Source organism: Hyperoodon ampullatus (genome assembly GCF_949752795.1).
Source record: "Hyperoodon ampullatus genome assembly, chromosome: 19".
NCBI lineage: Eukaryota > Metazoa > Chordata > Mammalia > Artiodactyla > Ziphiidae > Hyperoodon > Hyperoodon ampullatus.
Genome location: NC_136932.1, coordinates 35,798,663 through 35,819,264, shown reverse-complemented (window position 1 = coordinate 35,819,264; position 20,602 = coordinate 35,798,663). Strand labels below are relative to the sequence as shown.

Sequence of the window (20,602 nt, the reverse complement as noted above, 5' to 3'; positions counted from 1 at the left end):
AGTCGTGCTCTTGTAAGGGCCCGTTTTCTGGCTCACAGCCTGTGCCTTCTCACGGTGTTTTCACATGGTAGAAGGGGCAAGGACCACTCCGGAGCCTCTTTAATAGGCGCTAAGCCCAGTCCTGAGGGCTCCCCCTTCATGACCTCATCACCTCCCAAAGGCCCCACCACCTAACACCACAGTCTTTGGGGGTTAGGATTTCAACAGATGAATTTAGTGGGGACACAAACGTTCAGACCATAGCACTGGGCAAGTGAAAATAGCTCTTCATGAATGGACTTAAACATACTGGGGCTGGGGGGAAGGAACCAATGAGAAATGAGCTAGAGTAAGCGGGGGCAAGGTAAGGAAGGGCCGGGCTGAGAGCCCCTGGTGCCCTTCAGGGAGGGAGCATCATGATCAGATGATCCTTTAGATCAGCGCAGAGGGGAACAGAGTTGGGGGCTCTGGGCTTTCCTTCACAGAAGCTGTGCCAAATCTCTCACAGCCTTGAACCTCAGCTCTATCTCACTAGGACCCAGCAGGGCCAGAGCTATTTGTGGGGCCATCTGTGGCACTGAGAGTGACCTCCACCCTCCTGTGTTCGGCAGGTGCTACATCACCCTCACCCAGTCTCTGCACCTGACCATGAGTGGGGCTCCAGCAGGACCTGCAGGCACAGGCAAGACAGAGACCACCAAGGACCTGGGCCGAGCACTGGGCATCATGGTCTACGTGTTTAACTGCTCCGAGCAGATGGACTACAAGGTACAGGCCCAGCCTCGGGGGGACTAGGAGCTGGGCCGCAGCTTCATCCTCGCCACCCTGGTCTAGCTCAGAGGCCCAGACCGGGAGGTCCCTGCTCCTTCACAGGAGGCCTGAGGACCCTTGCCCTCAGGAGCTTGTGGACCTCCCTATAAACTGTAGCACCATGGAATCCACTTCCACTGATGAGCTTTGCAACCACAGAGAGATGACTTCACCTCTGGGGTCTTCCTTTCGTCATCTGTAAAATGAAGAAGCTGAACATATATCCAAAGGCCTAAATTCATGATTTGACCCAGAACCACAGAAAGGCTCATAAGTGGCTGATATAAAAATCTTCACATAAAAGTCATAGATGTGCTCTTGTGTAAAAGTGGGCATTTCCCCAGAATTTCTACAAGGGCAAAATATTCTAGGTTTGGCTTCCGAAGACATACTAGAGTAACCTCTATCTTTAGCAAGAGGTACACAAAAGACAAGTGCAAGGGTAATGTTCTTCATCCAGGCACTCATCATTTTTACATTTTTAAATGTATTCCAGGCTCTGTGTCATAGAGAAAGGCAAAAGAAACAAGAGGCCCATTAGGTCACTTCTCTGCTAGCAACGTTCTGCTCACAACTAGACCTTATTCAGATTCTTTTTTTTGAAAAAAGCATAACATTGTCTCACTGTCTCATTTCTATTTTATTGTATGTATTTTTGTAAACTGCCTTAAGTTCCCTTTTGAAAATAGGATAGCAGGTAAATAAATTTAGAGTGGAAAAAGAAAACATTTGCACTAAATAGATCAAATATTTATATATATATATATGATGTGATATATTGCCTGTAAAATACATTTAATTTAAAAATAAATTTAGAGGGGGCTTCCCTGGTGGCACAGTGGTTGAGAGTCTGCCGATGCAGGGGACGCGGGTTCGTGCCCCAGTCCGGGAAGATCCCACATGCCGCGGAGCGGATGGGCCCGTGAGCCATGGCCGCTGAGGCTGCACGTCCGGAGCCTGTGCTCCGCAATGGGAGAGGCCACAGCAGTGAGAGGCCTGCGTACCGCCAAAAAAAAAAAAAAAGAAGAAAAACTTATTACTGAACCCTGACCCCACCAATTCCTCTTAGAGTACAGGGCGAGAGGAGGAGTCTGCCCTTAATTTGTTTGAACCGTGCAAAGCTTCAGTCATGTGCGTCTAGTACAGACACAGATCAGAGCAAGAGCAGTAGGTATAGCCGTAGTGTGATACAGCAAAGGTAAGGTGATCCCTTCCTAGACACCAAACATCCTTTGTAACCAAACAGCCTCAGTAAGTAAGCAGTCTGTAACCTCCTCTTCCCTTTGTTGTCCAGCTATTCAGAATTATTTTTATCTCAAAGTACACACCAGCAATCAACTTAATTTATTGAGCATCACCATTGCTCAGCATCTGTTGGGAATCATGGGAGGATATCAGAGATAGATAGGTAGGTAGATGATAAAGAGAGAGAAAGAAAGAAAAAGAAAGGAAGAAAGAAAAAGAAAGGAAGAAAGAAGGAAGGAGAAAAGGAAAGAAAGAAAACAGGCAGGTCAACAGATGACAGAGGTGAGAGAGAGAGATAATAGATGAATGATAGATATAAATAGATAAATGATAGATGATAGATAGACATATGAGAGATGGGTAGGAAGGAAGGAAAGGAGGAAGGAAGAAAGAAAGATACGTAGGTAGATAGATGACAGAGAGATGAGAGAGGGAGATAATAGATGAATGGCAGATAGATAGATAGATAGATAGAGTGAGCATAACCCAGTCCATTAGGAGAGACAGGAACGATATATGAAATAATTAGGGGAGATAGCAGACAGCATTACCCTGAGTGCTAATGCGTGTTCTGCGGACTCTAATCCCTGGAATGCTCCAGAGCTGTGGGAGACCCACCAAGTGCTCTGGTCAGAAAAGACATCATGGAGGAGGTGAGAGCTGAGGTTGTTTAAGGTTGTTAAGGTTTGGATGAGCACCAAACAGGGCGTGTGACATTTTAACGCAGCCCCACCCACTAAAACATCAGCTTCAAAAACAGGACCGAGTTCTTTGTGCAGTTGCTGTCCTTCCCCTGCTCCCTGTGCTGACTTCACCCTGAGCTCTCTTCACAGGGTTTGGCTGGGGCGAGGAGAGGAAAGGAGTGAAGGTCAGAAAGAGCCTTCACCAGTGTCACTCACAGCAGCGTATTCTGTTTCATTGTCTCCAGAGAACAAGCTAGAAACAAACATGGAACCACAGTGGAGTCCATTCGAGTGGATCGGGGAGCAGGGGAGGATGGGAGATGGGGTTGAGCAGGGAGAGGAGGAACACAAGACCACTGGGAAGCTCTAACCTTGAGGTGTCAGGCCACAGAAACGCTGCAGGCTGCAGGACTGAAGCAGGAGCGTGATGAAGACAAACGGTCTTTAAGGAAGACTCCCTGGGCAGCCAGATGAAGGGAGACAGGAAGAGACTGGAAGGCGGGGAGGAACATTTTTAGGAAGAACATTGCAGTCGTTCAAACCAGAGAGGCAGAGAAGCCGGATGATGAGGTAGCAGAAACGGAAAAGAAAGATTGAGAAGCTTGAAAAAATTAAATGATACTTACTGAACATGGGGAGGGCGTGGGTCAGTGGTGAAACAGAGGAGGAGGAAAGAGGAGACTTTGGGCTTTGTCAAGGACCCTCACAATCCCCTCTGCCTCAGGAATTCTGCAGGGAGGCGTTGGGTAATGGGGTGGACGCAAGAACTCTGTGGAGGCTTGGGGGAAAGGGTTAGGGTTAGGGTTTTCTTTACTCTACTAGTGCTGGCTGGAAAACCCATAAAACTAGCCACTTTCTCTGGAAATGGTTGCTGTTTTAGTGCTAAGACATTCTTCATATTATAGCAGCAATACTTTCCCCCTGGACCTCAATTTGGAGAGGCTATTGCTGAAACATCAAATGACTTTGAATCTGAAAGTATCTGGAATTCTGTGACTTCTCCATGGCATCAGTACCATAGAACACCCACTCCTTGAGAAACCCTGCTCTCTATGCTTCTGAAACATTATCCTTCCAGGATTCTATCTGATCTTGCCTTCTTGATCTCATTTTTTGACCCCCTTTCATCATTTCAAGGTTTACTTTTATATGGATGACTCCTGAATCTGTTTTCCATCTTCACCCAAGTTCTGGTAGTGTCTTTAACTAGGCAGTAGAGGCCTCCGTTTGGATGCCCTTCTCTCATATTCGGTCAACACTCGTCTCAGACAGTTCCTGCTGACTCCCTGTTTCCTTCTGGCCAGGTTCCTCATCCCATCAATACTAATCATCTTATTTTTCCCCGTGGACCAGGGTGGACATCTTAAGACATCTTAATTGTTTCCTGTCCTTCCTTCCATCATTCCAATCAGTCAGCAATGTTTAGTCTTCCTTCAGCAAGGCTCTCGCTTCCAGGCCTTCAACCTTATTCTGAGAGCCCTTGTTCTGTCCCAGAAACTCACCATCTTATGGCAAGGCAACAGCCCAGCCCAGCTAATGGTACCATCGTGCTGTTGTGGTGACATCTTAATTGTTTCCTGTCAAAAAACGGGGCCACGTGGAGTCCTGGGTTCTGCTCAGGCCCTTGGGGGTAAAGTGTGGGGTGACGATTATCCCCCTATGGAAACTCTACTTTCTTCTGTTTTATGTATTGGATTTCCATTTGATGAAAGGTATCCACAGCTTTAAAAAGTTTTAAAACCACTGTTAGCTGGAGGAGCATGGATTTTGATTCTCAAAACTCTGACTTAGTGTTTATAACCTTTGACAGGTGGCAATATATATATAATGTGTGTATGTGATATACATATATGTAATGTGTGTGTATGTGATAGTTGACAGGCTGTTTTATTATTTTACATATATATATGTGTGTGTGGCAACCTGTCAAATGTCATGTATATATGGCAACCTGTCAAATGTCACAAATACTAAGCAGAAGTTCGGGAATATAAGTATGTCATATAAATGAAATATAAAATATATATTACGTTTTATTATATATACGTGTATATGTACATATGTATACACACACACTCATGAATATAATACTAGCAATATCCACCTGCAGAATTATTTTGAGCACACAAACACAATGCCTAGAACTTATATCACCTCCTCAGAGAGACTGTGACTTCTCAATCTGAAATAACTACATGTCCATTACGTCTCAATAAAACAGAATGAATAAATAAATAGCCACATTACCCTCATGTTAAGACTCCATTGGGACTTATCAGTACTGATAGTTTCTTATTTTTGTGTTCATTGTCTTTTCCCCATTAGGATCCAAAACCCTTGAGGATCGGGTCAATTCTCCCTTGTTCAGGGCTGAATCCTCATGACCTAGGACGACCCCTGGCACATAGCACAGGCTCAGAGTAGATTTGTTGCATGAATAGAGAAATCAGTTAATTCAAGGAGCTTAGTAAAAGGTGGGGTTGATTCTTCCCTATGTTTTCAAAGTCTGCCCCGCATCTAACCTAGCTTATGTGATGTTAGACTGGGTCTCCTAAAATACCAATTTAATCATGTTTTTCTCTGCTCCAAACCTCCAAAGATCTCTTATAATAATTCAAGCCTTTTCAGAACCATGACCCTCTTTATTAAATCAACTTTCATGCCAAAATGACACCTTTATTTTTCTCTGTACCTACCATGACTTTGCTCATCCTTTGTCCATAATCCTTCCTCCTCCTGGAAAGCCCTTATCCTTCTGCTATGCCTGCACAGACACTGTTATCTTATTAAGTCATGATTCCAATGTATGTTCTGAAGATACCATGTACTTCTGTGAGATATCAATACTCCAGATCTTCTGGTTCTGTTCTTGTGTTCCTTCCACTACGCTAATGTTTGCCAGAATGCATTCTGAGAAAATCAGGAGTCACATGAGGGAAAAAAAATCCTAGCCATATAACAAAGTTGAACTAATTTAATTTTGCCTGACTTCTCAGGGCCCTTAAAATGCCCTTATACATTGCAAATTGACCAAAGTGGGTTACAGAAAGCAGTGTTTTCCAAACTTGATTTACCAGAGAGTCTTGTCTTCAAGGAGCATCTCCCAGCTTTGGCATTCCATGAAATAAACTTTGGAAAGTGCTGTTGTAGTACTATGTGAAATTCACTTCTTTGGCAAAACTGATCCGTCTAGAGCCCTTTGACCCACCCCTCTCTGAACTGCATAACATTTGTGATCTATATTATCCATTGGAACCACTGCTCATGTAGCAATTTACCTGTTTTATTTGTATGCCTTATCTCCACAACCTAACTACAAGCTCTTAGAGGGACTGAGCCTCTCTGGGTCTAGCACGTGAGCTGTGCGTGGAGCAGATAGTCAAAAAATGCCCACTGAGTAAATGAATGGACTTTTCTACTATTTGCATGTTCTGAGCACATCAGTGATGTTTCCTTGCCAATGGCCTTGAGTGTCTCCCAGTCGTCTCTCCCTTTATATGGCTCCGTGGTTTACTAGTTCACATTGAATGGCCAGAGTGGTTTTCATTTTTAGGACAGATATACCATCTTCCATCTGAAATTATTCCCTTACTCTCATTTAAAAAGATTTACCTGTAGTTTATTTCCAAACTTCCCTTCCCACCCCCATCTCCAGCTTCCCATCACTCTGGGAAACCTGGGTATTTTGCATGAATTCAAAGATACAGACATAAACTTTTTCATCAGCACATGCCGAATGCTGAGTGGAAGGATTTTTGTCTGTATGGTGCAAGAAATATAATATTTTATTCGTTTCCTGGGATTTTGAAAGCTACAAAATCAATACAAGCCTGATGACATTTTAAAGGGATTTTGGTCGAAGTGTCTTGAAAAGGTTCTGTTTGATCCCATGACTTATGTTGGCACCCAAAGCTATCAAAATTTTAATTGTCCTTGAAATTTTAATACGAGTTTCTAACCAGTGGTCTTTAGGGAACTGGAAGTTCTATAATAAAGGGGATGGAAAATTACTTAGATGTATAACAGTAAGCCCAGCAGGTAGTAATTTAATCTTTGTACATTTTGTTGCAGTCTTGCGGCAACATCTACAAGGGCCTTGCTCAGACCGGTGCCTGGGGCTGTTTTGATGAGTTTAATCGAATCTCCGTGGAGGTCTTGTCAGTGGTGGCTGTGCAGGTATGGGGGCCAGAACTTGATGGGAGCGCTGTGGTCTTCATGCCAAGCACTGAGGACTTGTGCATCCTCTTGCTTTTACCCTCTCCTCATCCACTTGCCTCTACCTTTCCCCTGTTGCATTTCCTGCCCTTTCTTCCACCTGCTAAAATCAGGCCTGGGTGCAGGATATGGGTATCGTGCTGGTCCCTACCAAGATGGATCCATTTACTGGCCATGATTTTCCATTTCCTCCTCTGTAAAACAGGAAGAAAGAACATCCATGCACCTGCTTCATAGGGGTAGGAAAGGATCCAAAAAGATGGCAGAGCCCAGCTCCTTAGAAGAGGCACAGACTTGAGAAGTTGTCAGACCAGGACTTGAAATTCAGCTCATCCGTTTCCTCGCTGAGCATTCTAGCCAGGCGCCCCACCTCCCTCAGTCTCGCTCACCTAATTATGTACAAAGTGAGGGGGCAGCATGAGTGTTGTTGGATGAAGAAAATCAGTTTTTGGTTAGATTTCCCCTAAGCATGGCACTTGTCTTTCAGGTCATCCAGGAAGCGCTTACTAAACACCTACAGCATAGTCAGTGCTGTGCTCAAGGCCAGTGTGAAGGGTCCCCAGTTGAATAGGACACTATTCCTAACTTCAAAAATCTTGAGTTCTTGAGACACTCTTCAATGTTCTAGATGTGATTTGATTTCTGTTATCTTGAAGCCAGGCCTTGAAAAGATGGAGAGGATTTGGATTTGGGTAAGGATCCCATAGACAGTGGGAGCAGCAGGAAGAGGGGGGGTAGACAAAAGTGAACAAACCTTTGCTGAAAGTCTGCTTTGTACCAACTTGCTGATGCTTGTCTGCACTGTTTCTTGGTGAAGCTCCTGGAAGTTGCAGAAATGTAGGTTCTTCTCTTGTTCCCAGGGGTGATACGGGGTCTTCCCTTTCCTTAGGGTTGTTGGATTCAGTAGGAGTAGGTAGAAGTAAGCACAGAGCTGCCTGAACACTGTCTCCGCGGAAAACCCTTGACTGGCTTGGTTCACAAGAGCTGACTGTGCCGTCACACTGGCAGCCTGAAATTGCCTACCACGGAAATGGGCAAATCCTACAAACTGGGGCATTTTTTCTTCCTGGAGAGCTGGTTGTTACACGTTTACCAGCACACCTCTGCCTTGTGAGAATATGAGGCCGGTGTTGCCAGATCTTTTACATTTTAAGGAGAAGCTGAGAGTCCAGATTTTTATTAAAAATCTCTAGATTTCTAAAAGTTGGCAATTTATTTAATTAAAAACAAAACCTGAGCTGAACAAACAAAACACGTCCACTGACTGCATTCACCTCCAAGTAGTCACCTCACACCTTGCAGCCAGGAATGATGCATCTGTAAAGACTGTTTGAGTTTTGTGATATAAGATGTAGAGTGAAAGAAAATGAACCTTTCTTGAAGTACTAATTCTAGGCCTAGAACGGTTCTGAAAATCAAGAGAGAAGCATAAGCTTCTTGCCACAGTGTCTATTGGGATCGATAACCCATAATTATTTCTACCCATCTTTATGTCCACCTCTTTCATCTTTGCTTTTATGATTTTCTGCCCCCTTTCCTGGCTGCTTGCCACAGCTTCTGGAGAGCACTTCTTGTTCTCATCAGCTAGGCTGTGCTGCTGTTACTGCCTCACTTAAACCCAGGACCATTCATCATGAATAGTCACATCTGTGGTGTCCCGATGCAGCACTCAGTGCCTGGGGTTGCTGACGGGCTGTCTCCATGTGTCCCCATAAGGAGCCCAGGGGAAGAAAAAAAGGTGGGAGCTGCAACAAGGTCAGCAGAGACCTCTTCTTGGGCTCCAGAGGTATAAACAAGTTCCACATGGAATTGGGCTTTTAAAAGAAGCAGGTTCTTATAGAGTGGAGTTCAGACAAGGCAGGGGAGAAGTGGTTATGTGTGTCAGCTCTGAAACCACACTGCCAGTGTTCAGTTCTGGTTCTGCCACTTTACTAGCTGTGTGACCTTGGGCAAGTCCATGTCTCCAGTTCCACATTTGTAAAGGGAGTTAATAATACTAATACCTACTAGATGCAGTTGTAGTAATTATTAAGTGAGTTAACATATGTAAAGCACTTAAACAAAGCCCTACACATAGTAGGCACACAATAAATGTTAGTCTCTGTTATGATGGTGATGGTGATGGTGGTGGTGATGGTGATAATGATGATGGTGATGACCATGGTGATGGTGGTAATGGTGGTGGTGGTGGTGATGATGGTGATGACAATGATGATGGTGGTGGTGGAGGTGGTGGTGATGTTCATGATTACTGTCATTATTACCTGAACCCTGCAGGAAATGGGTTGAAGAAATGTAGAAGGCTGGAACACACAGGACAGGGAAGAGGGGTCTACTCCCTGGTCTCAGCAGTCTCCCCTGCACCGTTCACTCCTTCTCAGCCAGCCAGGCTCTGGCTGTCTTCACAAACTTAACAGTGTCCTAACCGATGAGGCAGTGCCCAACAGCCACTGTCCCCAGTGCATAGTAGACAGATGCTGTGAATTTGCCTTACAGTATTTTGAAACTGCCAAACACAAGGTCAGTGATGAGTTCAAGATTAATTCCCTTTTGCTTCTGGAATTAAATGAAATAAATTCAATCTGGAATTCCCTGATGCTTCCACACTCTCGTCTAGGAATACATCATAGGAAACATTCTCAAGAAAGTGGTCTGACAACAACCTGGGCAAAATCTGAGCTAGTACCATTTAAAATCATAGACCCGTCCAAGGAGAAAATTGCACTAACTGTTCACGCTGCAATCCAGGCTGGCATGTTGGTGCAGAAGCTGCACCAGCTGTGACGGTTCTACCCACCCTACCCCTCCTCTGCTGCCTCCCCTCCTCTCCTCTCCTCACATGTCGGTGCCCCTCTTCCCAGTAACTTCTACAAAAGTGAGCGTGCCCCGCTATTCTTGGAGGTGGAAATTTTCACGTCTCTGTCAGATTGGTCAAGCAGAATTGCATATCCAGTTGGGAAAACTGTGGCAATTCCAAGAACAATTACTCTGTTATTCTTAAAACGTATAAGATACTACATACTTTTTTGGGGAATTTTGCCACTACTATTGCAATCAGCTCCCTAGGCCTTGGGTTATCTGGGCCAGGGGACATGTGCCACTACTCTGTACCTCCAGCCACTGGTCCCCCTCCACACTACCTGGTCAGGCATCCCTGCCACTTTGTCCCTTCCACAGGTACGAGCCCTGGCAGTGGGCTGGGCTGAGGCAGCAAGTGGCTAGAAGCAGTAGAGCAGCTAGCAGGGACTCGGGAGCCCATCATAGCAGTGTTCCAAGTACTCAAGGAGCTGAACAAATGCTAGCATCTCAGAGCCAAGGGAACTCCTATGTAACACCCTTTATATAGGAGTTTAAGGTCTAAGGTAAAAACATAGAAATATTTTTTTAAATGTAAAAAGTGATGAGTGGTTTGTACTTCCTGAAGGCAGCAGACTCCAATCTGCCACTGCAAAGAGAAGCATGGAGTGAGCCAGGCAGGATTTTAATAATGCATGGCATTTGGGGGCAAAGGCTAGAGAAGAGAATGACCCCAGGGGACCACAGAATGAATGGGCCACTTCCCTAGAATGTAGGGGGGCAACGTAGAGGGGTGTGGAGAAAAAGCTGAGAGGAGGAGCATAGCCTAGGGCTAGCCGATGGCCTCCTTAAAATTTATCACCTGCAGGTAAGATGGGATGACTTTGATACTTCACCAGTGTGTCTGATGCAAGGCCCTACCTGCGTGGGAGGGTATAGGGGCAGAACCGTCTGTGATCACCAACTTCCAGTCTTTGGAGGGAAAGATGTCATTCTTAAGATATCCAGTCAAGCCACTGTGGTCAGACAAGCACACGTGGCTTGTGTAGATAGCAGGACTGATCATTTGATATCAGAGCTGGGCTGCAATATAGAGAAGTAGGACCTACACATGCATCTAAAATATAAGGCAGGAAGGAAGTTCCATTCAAGAGGTGCAGTTAAAGCCTGTAGAAACTGAAAGAAAGCGAGCCCATCTAGTCAAGAGGCAGTGGAGGGTCATGAATTGGAATGGGGCATTGTGGTCCCGGGGCAAGGACACTTAACTGGCCACCAGCTGTCCTGAGAATGGACAGTGGAGGGTGCTGGGTGGGATGGTGGCATCTAGCCCCGTGCTGCTCCAGCAGTGGACCAGCAGTGTCAGCATCCCCTGGGCACTTATTAGAAACGCAGACTCTCAAACCCACCACAGACCTGCTGTAACAGAATCCGCATTTTCACAAGACCCCCAGTGGTTCATAGGCACCATGAAGTTGGAGACAAGCTGCCCTGGGTGCAGTATTCTCCACCCTGGTTGCACATTAGAATTGCCTGGCAATTCTGAAAAATAGCAGTGCACAAATGCACAGTCTCCACCCCAAAGATTTTGATTTCATTGGTCTGGGGCAGGACCAGGGCATCAAAGTTCAAAAAAAACCTTCCTGCATGGTTCTCATGTTCAGCAAACATTGAGAACCACAGCTGAGAGGGAGACTGTAAAGTAAAGAGAAAATCCTTGAGGACCGTGTAGCTTGGGTTCCCACCAAGACCCACAGGATCAAGCCTGGCTGGTCCAGGTGAGTGGGCTGCAGGGACGTGTCCTCTCCATGGCAGGTGGGGCAGAGGGATCGGAGGACTCAGGCTCCTTGAGAGGTGGAGGGGGGTCAGTCTGCAGGTATGAATGGAAACACCTGGGCAGAAGCAAGTACGAGTAGAAATCTAAGAACTGACTGGACTGCAGTAGTTCTTGGACTTCAGCATGCATCAGAATCTCCCGGAGGGCTTATTAAAAGATGCTTTGTTGGCTTCCCTGGTGGCACAGTGGTTGAGAATCCGCCTGCCGATGCAGGGGCAACAGGTTCGTACCCCAGTCCGGGAAGATTCCACATGCCGTGGAGTGGCTGGGCCCGTGAGCCATGGCCGCTGAGCCTGCGCGTCCGGAGCCTGTGCTCCGCAACGGGAAGAGGCCACAACAGGGAGAGGCCCGCGTACCACACAAAAAAAAAAAAAAAAAAAAAAAGATGCTTTGTTGGACCACATCCCCAGAGTTTCTGATTTGATCAGTCTGGGCTGGGGCCAAGAATGTGCATGCGAATTTGGTAGGACCCAGGGACACAAGGTGTGGAATGGTGGACAAGTCACTTGTATCTTCTTGCCCTCGGTTTCCTCATTGGTAAAATGTTTGGTCCAGATCATGGTTTTCTCAACTTAGGCACTAAGGCTGTCTTGGGCCTGAAAATTCTTTGTTGCAAGGATCTGTCTTGTGCGTTTCAGGATGTTTAGCTACATCCCTGGCCTCTACCCACTAGATGCAAGCAGCAACCTCCCCCCCAGTTGTGACAACAAACATGTCTCCATATGTGGCCAAATGTCCGCTGGGGAGGGCAGGTGCAAAATCACCCCCAGTTGAGGACACTGGTTTCTACATAGCTCTCCATTTTTGTTTTCTTAATGGGTGGAGAAAGCACCTTTTTTATTTCATGGAAACCTATGTCTCTAAATTGTAACAAACATGATTATTTTCAGAGCAAAACAAATTTCTCTGAAATGGTCTATATTACATGAGGAGCTATGTGTGGCTGGCAGTGTTCCTACTGGTAGAAGACCGTGTGGGGAAGTGACTAAAAGTATATGCTTTGGCCCCAGACTGCCTGATTTTAACTCAGGTTGCCCCGCTTACCAACTGTTAGACATCTGGCAAGTTTCATTTTTCTTTTAACTTTTTATTTTGAATTTATTTTAGAATTGTAGGAAATCATAGAAAACCAATTACAGAAAAGTTGCAAAATAGTATAGAGTTCCCTGATGCCTCCCCTAGTGCCTGCATCTTCCAGGACTGTAGCACAGTCTTCACTGCCTTCAGCCTCAGTTTCCCCATCTATGAAATGAGGATCCAGCCGTCTCATACAGCTGTTGAAAGGACTGAATGGGTTAATTCACATAAAATTCTCAGAAAAGCACCTGATACATATCAAGTGCTCAGTAAATGGCAGTTATTATTTCATTATTGTTCCCCATGGCAAAAGTGATGAGTCTTTAGTGGGGAAACGGACCCCCACGAGAGAGGAGTGTACCTGGCATCTTAGATACAGTCCGTACCTACCTGTGTGCGCACCTCCACCTGGCTGGGCTGCAGTTTAATCCGTATGATCCCAGTTCACCTGCTTCTACCCTCCGCCGACCCCACCGCCTCCTGAAGGATCTCCGGACTTTACCAGGCCCCCTGGACCCTGGGCACTGTTACAGTCCAGTGGCTTGTTCCGTGGACCTCGGCTGCTTCTAAGGCAGTAAGGAAATGCCAGGCACACGGCCTCCTGTCCTGCGTGAGCCGGGCCATCAGAGGCTGCTGTCAGCAGTGAAGCTCCAGCCTTAACTGCCTCCTCGAGTCTGTCCGACACTCTGCCTCAAGAACCCCGCAGAATTTTACACAAAAGCACAGATGCCACAAGTCCCACAGTGCCTCACAGATTCTCTCTGAGCGTGAGGTGTCTGGGCCTCTGGGTGCAGGAGAGAGTGCTGAGTCAGAGCGAATGGCAGAAAGGGTCCCGGGCTCTGGCCTTAGCCCAAAGGTGTCAGAGCCATTTGCAAGTAGTAATGAAAGTCCCTTCCCCACTCCACCACAAGGGGAGAGCTCTGTGTATTTTACAGGTGGCAGGACTGGGGCGGAAGGAGAGACCCCAGCCTTCCCCACTCGCAGGCCTTGCAGGGTGATGAGGGTGGCGAGAGGCCCCATGGCCCAGCAGTACTACGAGTGCCACGGGAACCAGCAGAGCCCAAGCTGTTTGGCCAGCGTTCTGGGTGCTGGAGGCTGCCTCTGCCAGGACACACTGACATGCTGTGCGCAGAAAAGACGTTTCAGCCTCCAGCTAACTGCTGTGAGCTCAGACGCATTCTGTCATCAGAGCTTCACTTGGGAAAGCAGCTGAATCCCAACTGTGGACCCGCCAGGCATTCTGGCAGATACCGCCCTTCCAGGCACTGAAGAGAGCCTTGCCCGTGGTGGATGGTCCAGCTGCCTTCAGGCTCTCTTCCTCTCTCTCTCCTTCTCTCTCTCTGTCTCTGTCTGTCTGTGTGTATGTTTCTCTGGTCCAGCTATCTCTATGTCTCTGTCTCTCTCCTTTATAAGTGTTCCAGCTTTAATTCTCTCTGTCTCTATCTGTCTGTCTCTCTTCTTTCTTTTGTTTATGGTCCAGCTCTCTCTCTCTCCCTCCCTCTCCTTCTCTGTCTCTCTGTCTCTCTCTGTCTCTGTCTCTGTCTCTGGTATGTGGTCCAGCTGGCTCTCTGTCTCTCTCTTGTTTAAGATCCAACTGTTCCTCTCTCCTTCTCTCTTATATACACTCGAGCTGTTTTTCTCTGTGCTTCTCTCTCTCTCTCTCTCTCTCTGTCTGTCTTTCTATCTCTGTCTCTCTCACTCTCACACACACACACACACACACACACACGCATATCCCTGCAGCCCAACTCCACGGAACCCCTGACTATTCTAAACACCCTGATCACAGCTGATATGCACGAGCCTCATTCAAACCTTTGCGCCGGCCCCAGCTTCCCAGCTTTGCTCTCAAGAGCCCTGAGAGGCTAGAAATGCTCAGAGACATTCCAGACCTGGCTGGACAAGTGAGCCCTTTTGTCTTCCCTCCTTCTGTTGCTGATCATTACCACACACACTTTTCCAAAGCACCAGATGTTCATTTCTGTCTCTCCTTCCACTGCTATAAGTATGATCTAGAATCTATATCTAACCAGGTCAACCTTCGGCTTATTAAATCCCCTCCGGCTCCAGACCACATTTAAGGAAAAGTCTAATCTCTTTAGAAAGGCACAGATAGTCCCTGGGGATCTGGCCCAGCCTCCCCTTGCTTTGTCTTCCCCTCCTCACCATACGCTCCATCCCTACCGGGGTCGCCTGTGTTTTCCAGGTTTGTTCCAGAGATGTAGACGGGGGAGTAGCCGAGAGGGTTAGATCCAGATGAGGACACACTGCAGTGATGGCGGCGGTCACATCAAGAGTTCCCATGTTAGCTGCTATTTTTGAGCGTTTTCTGTGTGCTAAACTCCTTGCGGACTTTATTTCATTTACTCCTAGAACAAGCCTAGGGGGTAGGTCCTAGCGTTCTCTCCATCATGTAGCAGCTAAGAGCCCAGGCTCCAGAATCCACGTGCCTGGATTCAGATGCAGACGCCAGCACTTAGCAGCTGTGTAGGGCTCAGCAAACTACTCCACCTCTTGGGATGATGGTACTAAAGAGCCCCCCCACTCAGAGCATCCTGGTGAGGATCATATGACATAATACAGAACAATGCTCAAGACAGCGGTCAGTGTGGAGAGGACTGGCGGTCAGAGTTGTTTGCTGTTCACCCCCAACCTCTTAGGCACCATGTGATAAGCGTGGATATGGGGAGACGGGTGGCCAGATTTCTTTTGGACATTCACCCAGTGCCCATCGGTAAAGAGCCCAGGGCGCAGTCACCAGTCCTGTCCTTCCATGAAGCGGGGCCCAGAGCAAGTGTTTGTGTTGTGTGACCACAGGGTCCCAGCCTTAGCTACCACTCTGCCTCTGGTACGCAGAGGGAGCATTTTCCGATGACTTGTTCACCAGGTAAAAAGCATTCAGGATGCAATTCGAGATAAGAAGCAGCGGTTCAACTTCCTTGGAGAGGAGATTAGCCTGAACCCTTCTGTGGGCATCTTCATCACCATGAACCCAGGCTACGCCGGCCGCACGGAGCTGCCGGAAAACCTCAAGGCCCTGTTCAGGTGAGCGTCTGCTCTGCCCCGTGCAAGGGCCCCAGAGAGAAGCTTCTTTTATTTTTTCCACTGAAAATGTATGACATATATATTAAAAGAAATGTGGAACATATAAAAAGGTAGATTTTACAAAACCACGTTTAATGCCATCACCAGTAAAATTATTTTTTGCTTAATTGTGTTCTTTTCTTTACAGGCATATAAAATCATGCATTTTTAGTCTACGTGTGTGGTCAACACACAGTTTTGTATTGTTTTGTTTCTTCATTTCATAGTCTATCATAATCCTATCATAAATGCTTTCTTCTTCTGTTAGGTATTCTTAAGAAATCTCATTTCATGACTGCATTTTATTCTATCAAATGCATGGTCCACAATGTAGTTAAATAGTCCACAGTAGTTAAATATAACAGTTAAAATAAATGTATTCATCATGGTATAATATACATAAGTTTTTTTTTGTATGCATGATTATTTTCTTTGGCTAGCTTCCCAGGAATGGAATCACTGAATTAACAGGGAGGAACATTTTTAAGGCTCTTGATACACATTACCAAATTGCTTTCTACAAAGAGCTGTGCTGAATGACCCTCTCACAGGTGATACATGATAGCACCTCTTTTATTTTACCTTTGCCACCAGTGGATATTGCCACACTTTTCAATCTTCTTTATTGAGGTAAGAAAACACAAAAGCATTTCCTAGTAGGGGCTGGAGTCTTCGTTCTTTTTTCAGAAAAGAGAAGTCAGCCCAACAAAGAGAAAGCTGAAAGATCCTTCATGGCTTCTGATTGTCTGTCTATTGAACTGATACCCGAGAGAGAGGCTGTGAGAGCGAAAACAAAGCTGTCTGTCTCGTCTTTGGACTGAGACCCAGCGCTCTCTGTTGCGGACATGGAGGCCCAGGAGGCCACTGGAAAGCTCCCTGTGTCCTTCAGTCCCTCACTTTCACTGCTCCAGGGGTGGGGCGGTACCTCCTCCTTCAGGCAGGTCCGCACCTTAACCAAGAATGTCAGCAGGCTGTGGGAACTGGTGCCACAGAGTACTACACTGATCACTATTTGCTTATGCAAAGTATTTATTAAATAAACTGTGTGCTATGAACAATACCGGACAGGGGTTATCACCCAGATAAGAATTATTCCTTACATTTTTTCCCCTGAATTTAAAGGGACATATACCCATAGAAGAAAAGTTGGGGGAAAAACAGAAAAGTACTTGTAAAAATAATAAATACAAACATCTACTTTCACATTTAACTCTCACAAAAACCCTATGAGGTAGATACTATTAAGACCCCTCTTTGAACTGTGAGAAAACAGATTCAGCAGATTTCCCAGAGTTACTAAGGTTAGCTAGTAACCCAATTAGTAACCCAATTAGTAAGCAGCAGAACTAGAGTTTGAACCTAGACAGTCTGATTCCAGACTCTGCTCCGCCCACCCCAGTCCTATCATCCAGAGAAAGTCAGTGTGACCCCTTGCCACCTGCCTTCCAGTATTGTGGGGACAGAGTATTTCTTTTTCAAACTTGGAATCAGACTCTATAGAGTTTAGTACCCTGCCTTCATTAATTAATGTTTTCCTGTGTCATTAAATAGTTTTTCTTCTACAGCATTATTTTTCACAGCTGCATTGCACTCTGTTGTACGGATGCATATTTAACATTATTTTAGGTTACAAATTAATTTTGAGAATCTAAGTATTTCTTGCTCCTTTGAATTTGAATGCAATTTAAAATAATATAAAGGAAAAATGTACTTGAATGATACGTTTTTGAAAATTTTATATCAGTGTAGGGAAAATGCAATTAAAGAAACGTAACAACTTTAGTCTCCTATCACATACCTAATGAATTAATTTTAAAATTAACTAATTTTAAAATAAAATGTTTCTAGACCTAGGGGGGGAAAATCACAATAAATCCTTATATAGAGACAAAAATCCCCTTCTATGTTCTCATATTTGCCATTTTGTGGCAAAGTGGGGTTCATAGGTGCCTACTTCAGACCTCAGCATTAGGTATTGATATTTGTATGCAAATAAGCATAGAATAAGTTTGACCATCTAGACTTAGAGGAGACAAGTTTTGAGGAGGAGAAATAGATTCTCATTTTCGTGCAGATAACAAGAGAGACTCTATTCCTCAACCTTAGCCCCTAATCTATGATAGAAGATCACTAATTGGTAATCTACTAATTACTCAGGCTTTACTAATCTGTGCCTTGTATAAGGCACACTGGACCCAAGTTACAAGACTTGCATTGTAGCCCCACCTCTGTCCCCATCTGCTCACATCATCCATCACCTTGAGCAAGAGTTTACTCCCTTTATCCTTACTAACTCATCTTAACATTGAAAGTATTCAATGAAATAATTGCTAAGGTCTCAGTTTTCACACTCACACATGCCTCTGTCTGTGATCTCAGCCAGTGTCTCTTGTCTTACAAGCTCCCCTCCATTGCATGGTTGGGACTGTCTCAGCCCTCTGTCTCCCTTACACAGGCCTTGTGCGATGGTCATTCCAGACTTTGAGTTGATCTGTGAAATCATGCTTGTGGCAGAAGGATTCATTGAAGCACGGTTACTAGCCAGGAAGTTCATCACCCTTTACAAGTTGTGCAAAGAGCTTCTCTCCAAACAGGTACAATCCCTGGTTAGATCAGGTGACCAGTTGCGTGTGACTGTCCCAGCTCTGGACGGGTTCTGGGGCCAGTGTGTTAGGGAAACATTAGAACCTTCTCATAGAGAGTCACTGTGCCCATAAGCATATTAAACACTCTAGAAACATCTATAATAAAGATTCATGTTCATTTTCTTAGTCCAGCATTAATTAAAAACAAAAAACAATTTGGCCACAGAACTCCCTTTTTAGTAGAATACTTAGCAGCGCCTCATAGATCACCAGTGTCCCATGAGAAACATGGCAGTGGTGAATGGAAGCCCTTGGAGGGAGTGGTCTGTACCTGAAGGAACGAGAGACGGGAGGAAGGTTGGGGACAGAGAGTCAGGCAGTAAGCAGTACCACGCTGCTCATTGCTGCTGCTCCTTAAGTGTGGCTTCTGCCCAGGGCTGGTCCCCTTCCAGAAGAGACCTTACAACATGACCCAGAGCCTCCAAGGTTTATGCCTTAGATGGAGAATTTCTTGGTGTCACGGACAGCCAATCAAGCTTCCTGGGCGTTCCCAATGAGTTTGTCTTTCCTTTGGGGTGTTTACTTGGATCACCTTTGCTGCCACAAAGTGAGCTCTCTCAGTCCTGTGAAATCTGTCCAAAATGGATTTAGTAAAAAAAAAAAAGAAAGAAGCCACCTCCCCTGTTTTCTCAACACTTCCCAGGCCCTGGCTCACTGCATCCTCTCTGTCGGTTCTCAGCCACCATTGGCTTCAGCCCAGTGACTCACTTTCCCGTCTCGATCCCAGACTTCTCTGTTGAACTCCAAGCCTGTATATTCAGTGGTCTATGCCACAGGTCCCCTGATTGTCTAAAATGCACCTCCAGCTGAGTATCTAAAGCCAGTGGTCCCGCCAGCTCCACCACAGGCCCACTGCTGCATTCAGGGCTTCAGGAGAACAATCTCTTACTCACTTGCTGATTCTGGAAGCCTGGAGTTATCCTTGACACCTTCCTCTTCCTCAGCCCCACATCTAATCATGAATGAACGGCTGTTCTTTCTACCCTGTGGATATTTCTCAAATACTTCTTATCTTCTTTCTACCACTTTTGTTGCAAGCACCCATGTCTCTTGCTTGGAAGTTCCTCTCCTCTCTACTAGTTTCTCTACCTCTACTCTAGTTCTTCATGTCTATTCTTTAGCCACCAGCTGGAGGGGTCATTTAGAAATGGTCCTCACTGTACTTAGGATAAAGACCAGCGTCCTTATCACTGTCTGCAAAAGACCACGTGCGGCCCTGTCTCCTGCCTCTTCTGAGGCGCAAGGTCACAGACCTCCCCGGGGTGTGCTCCTGCACCTACGCTGCTCTTTGAGTTCAGTGTACAATGAAGGCGAAGGACACGGTGGCTGCGCCTGGGCTAAGGATCAGACTTCCCTGAAGAAACAATATCAAGGAAGACCTGCGGGGACTTCCCTGGTGGCACAGTGGTTAAGAATCTGCCTGCCAATGCAGGGGACACGGGTTCGAGCCCTGGTCCGAGAAGACCCCACATGCCATGAAGCAGCTAAGCCTGTGCACCACAACTGCTGAGCCTGCACTCTAGAGTCCGTGAGCCTCAACTACTGAGCCTCTGCTCTAGAGCCCCAGAGCCACCACTACTGAGCCCGCGTGCCACAACTACTGAAGCCTGCGCACCTAGAGCCCGCGCTCTACAACAAGAGAAGCCACCACAATGAGAAGCCCGCGCACCACAACGAAGAGTAGCCCCCGCTCGCCTCAACTAGAGAAAGCCCGAGTGCAGCAATGAAGACCCAACGTAGCCAAAAATAAATAAATAAAAAGTTGAAAGAAAAGGAAGATCTGGGATCCAGTCAAGCACAGATGAGGAAGAAGTGCAGTCAAGGCCAGAAGGAACGGGTTGTCCCCAGCCTCAGGAGTGGGGTCCTGAGTCAGTTTTATGTTTCTGCATTCCTTGCACACTGAATTGTCCTCTGTAGCATGCATCACAGCTCTAATTAAATAACGACCTGCTGTGAAGCAAGTAGCAGAGCTGGGACTTGAACCGAGGTCTGTCTGAGCTCAGAGTCTGTGCTCTGAACTGCACGCTCCACCCCTTCCTCACCACTCCACTCCAAGCCCTGGTGTCAGCAGTATGCTCCACCCTCCCACGAGCCTACTCTCAGAACTTGTGACCTCTGGGTTCCTCCTATGACAAAAATTTTAAGGAACTTTTTTTTTCTCCTTTTCTCAGAGTTTGAAGGCCTCTTTGAGGCAAGTACGCTCACCTTCGGCCATCTCTGAGAACTAACACATC

General features: G+C 46.2%; 1 protein-coding gene across 1 annotated transcript in view; it reads left to right on the top strand.

The window, feature by feature from the left end:
* DNAH9 (dynein axonemal heavy chain 9) overlaps positions 1-20,602 on the top strand; it is a gene marked incomplete at both ends in the record, with an annotated part of 297,919 nt that overhangs the window by 109,305 nt on the left and 168,012 nt on the right. Inside the window, 4 exon segments of the mRNA XM_079725653.1 lie at positions 591-747; positions 6,789-6,893; positions 15,527-15,684; positions 18,179-18,317. Of these exon segments, the coding sequence (XP_079581779.1) occupies positions 591-747; positions 6,789-6,893; positions 15,527-15,684; positions 18,179-18,317 (559 nt within the window).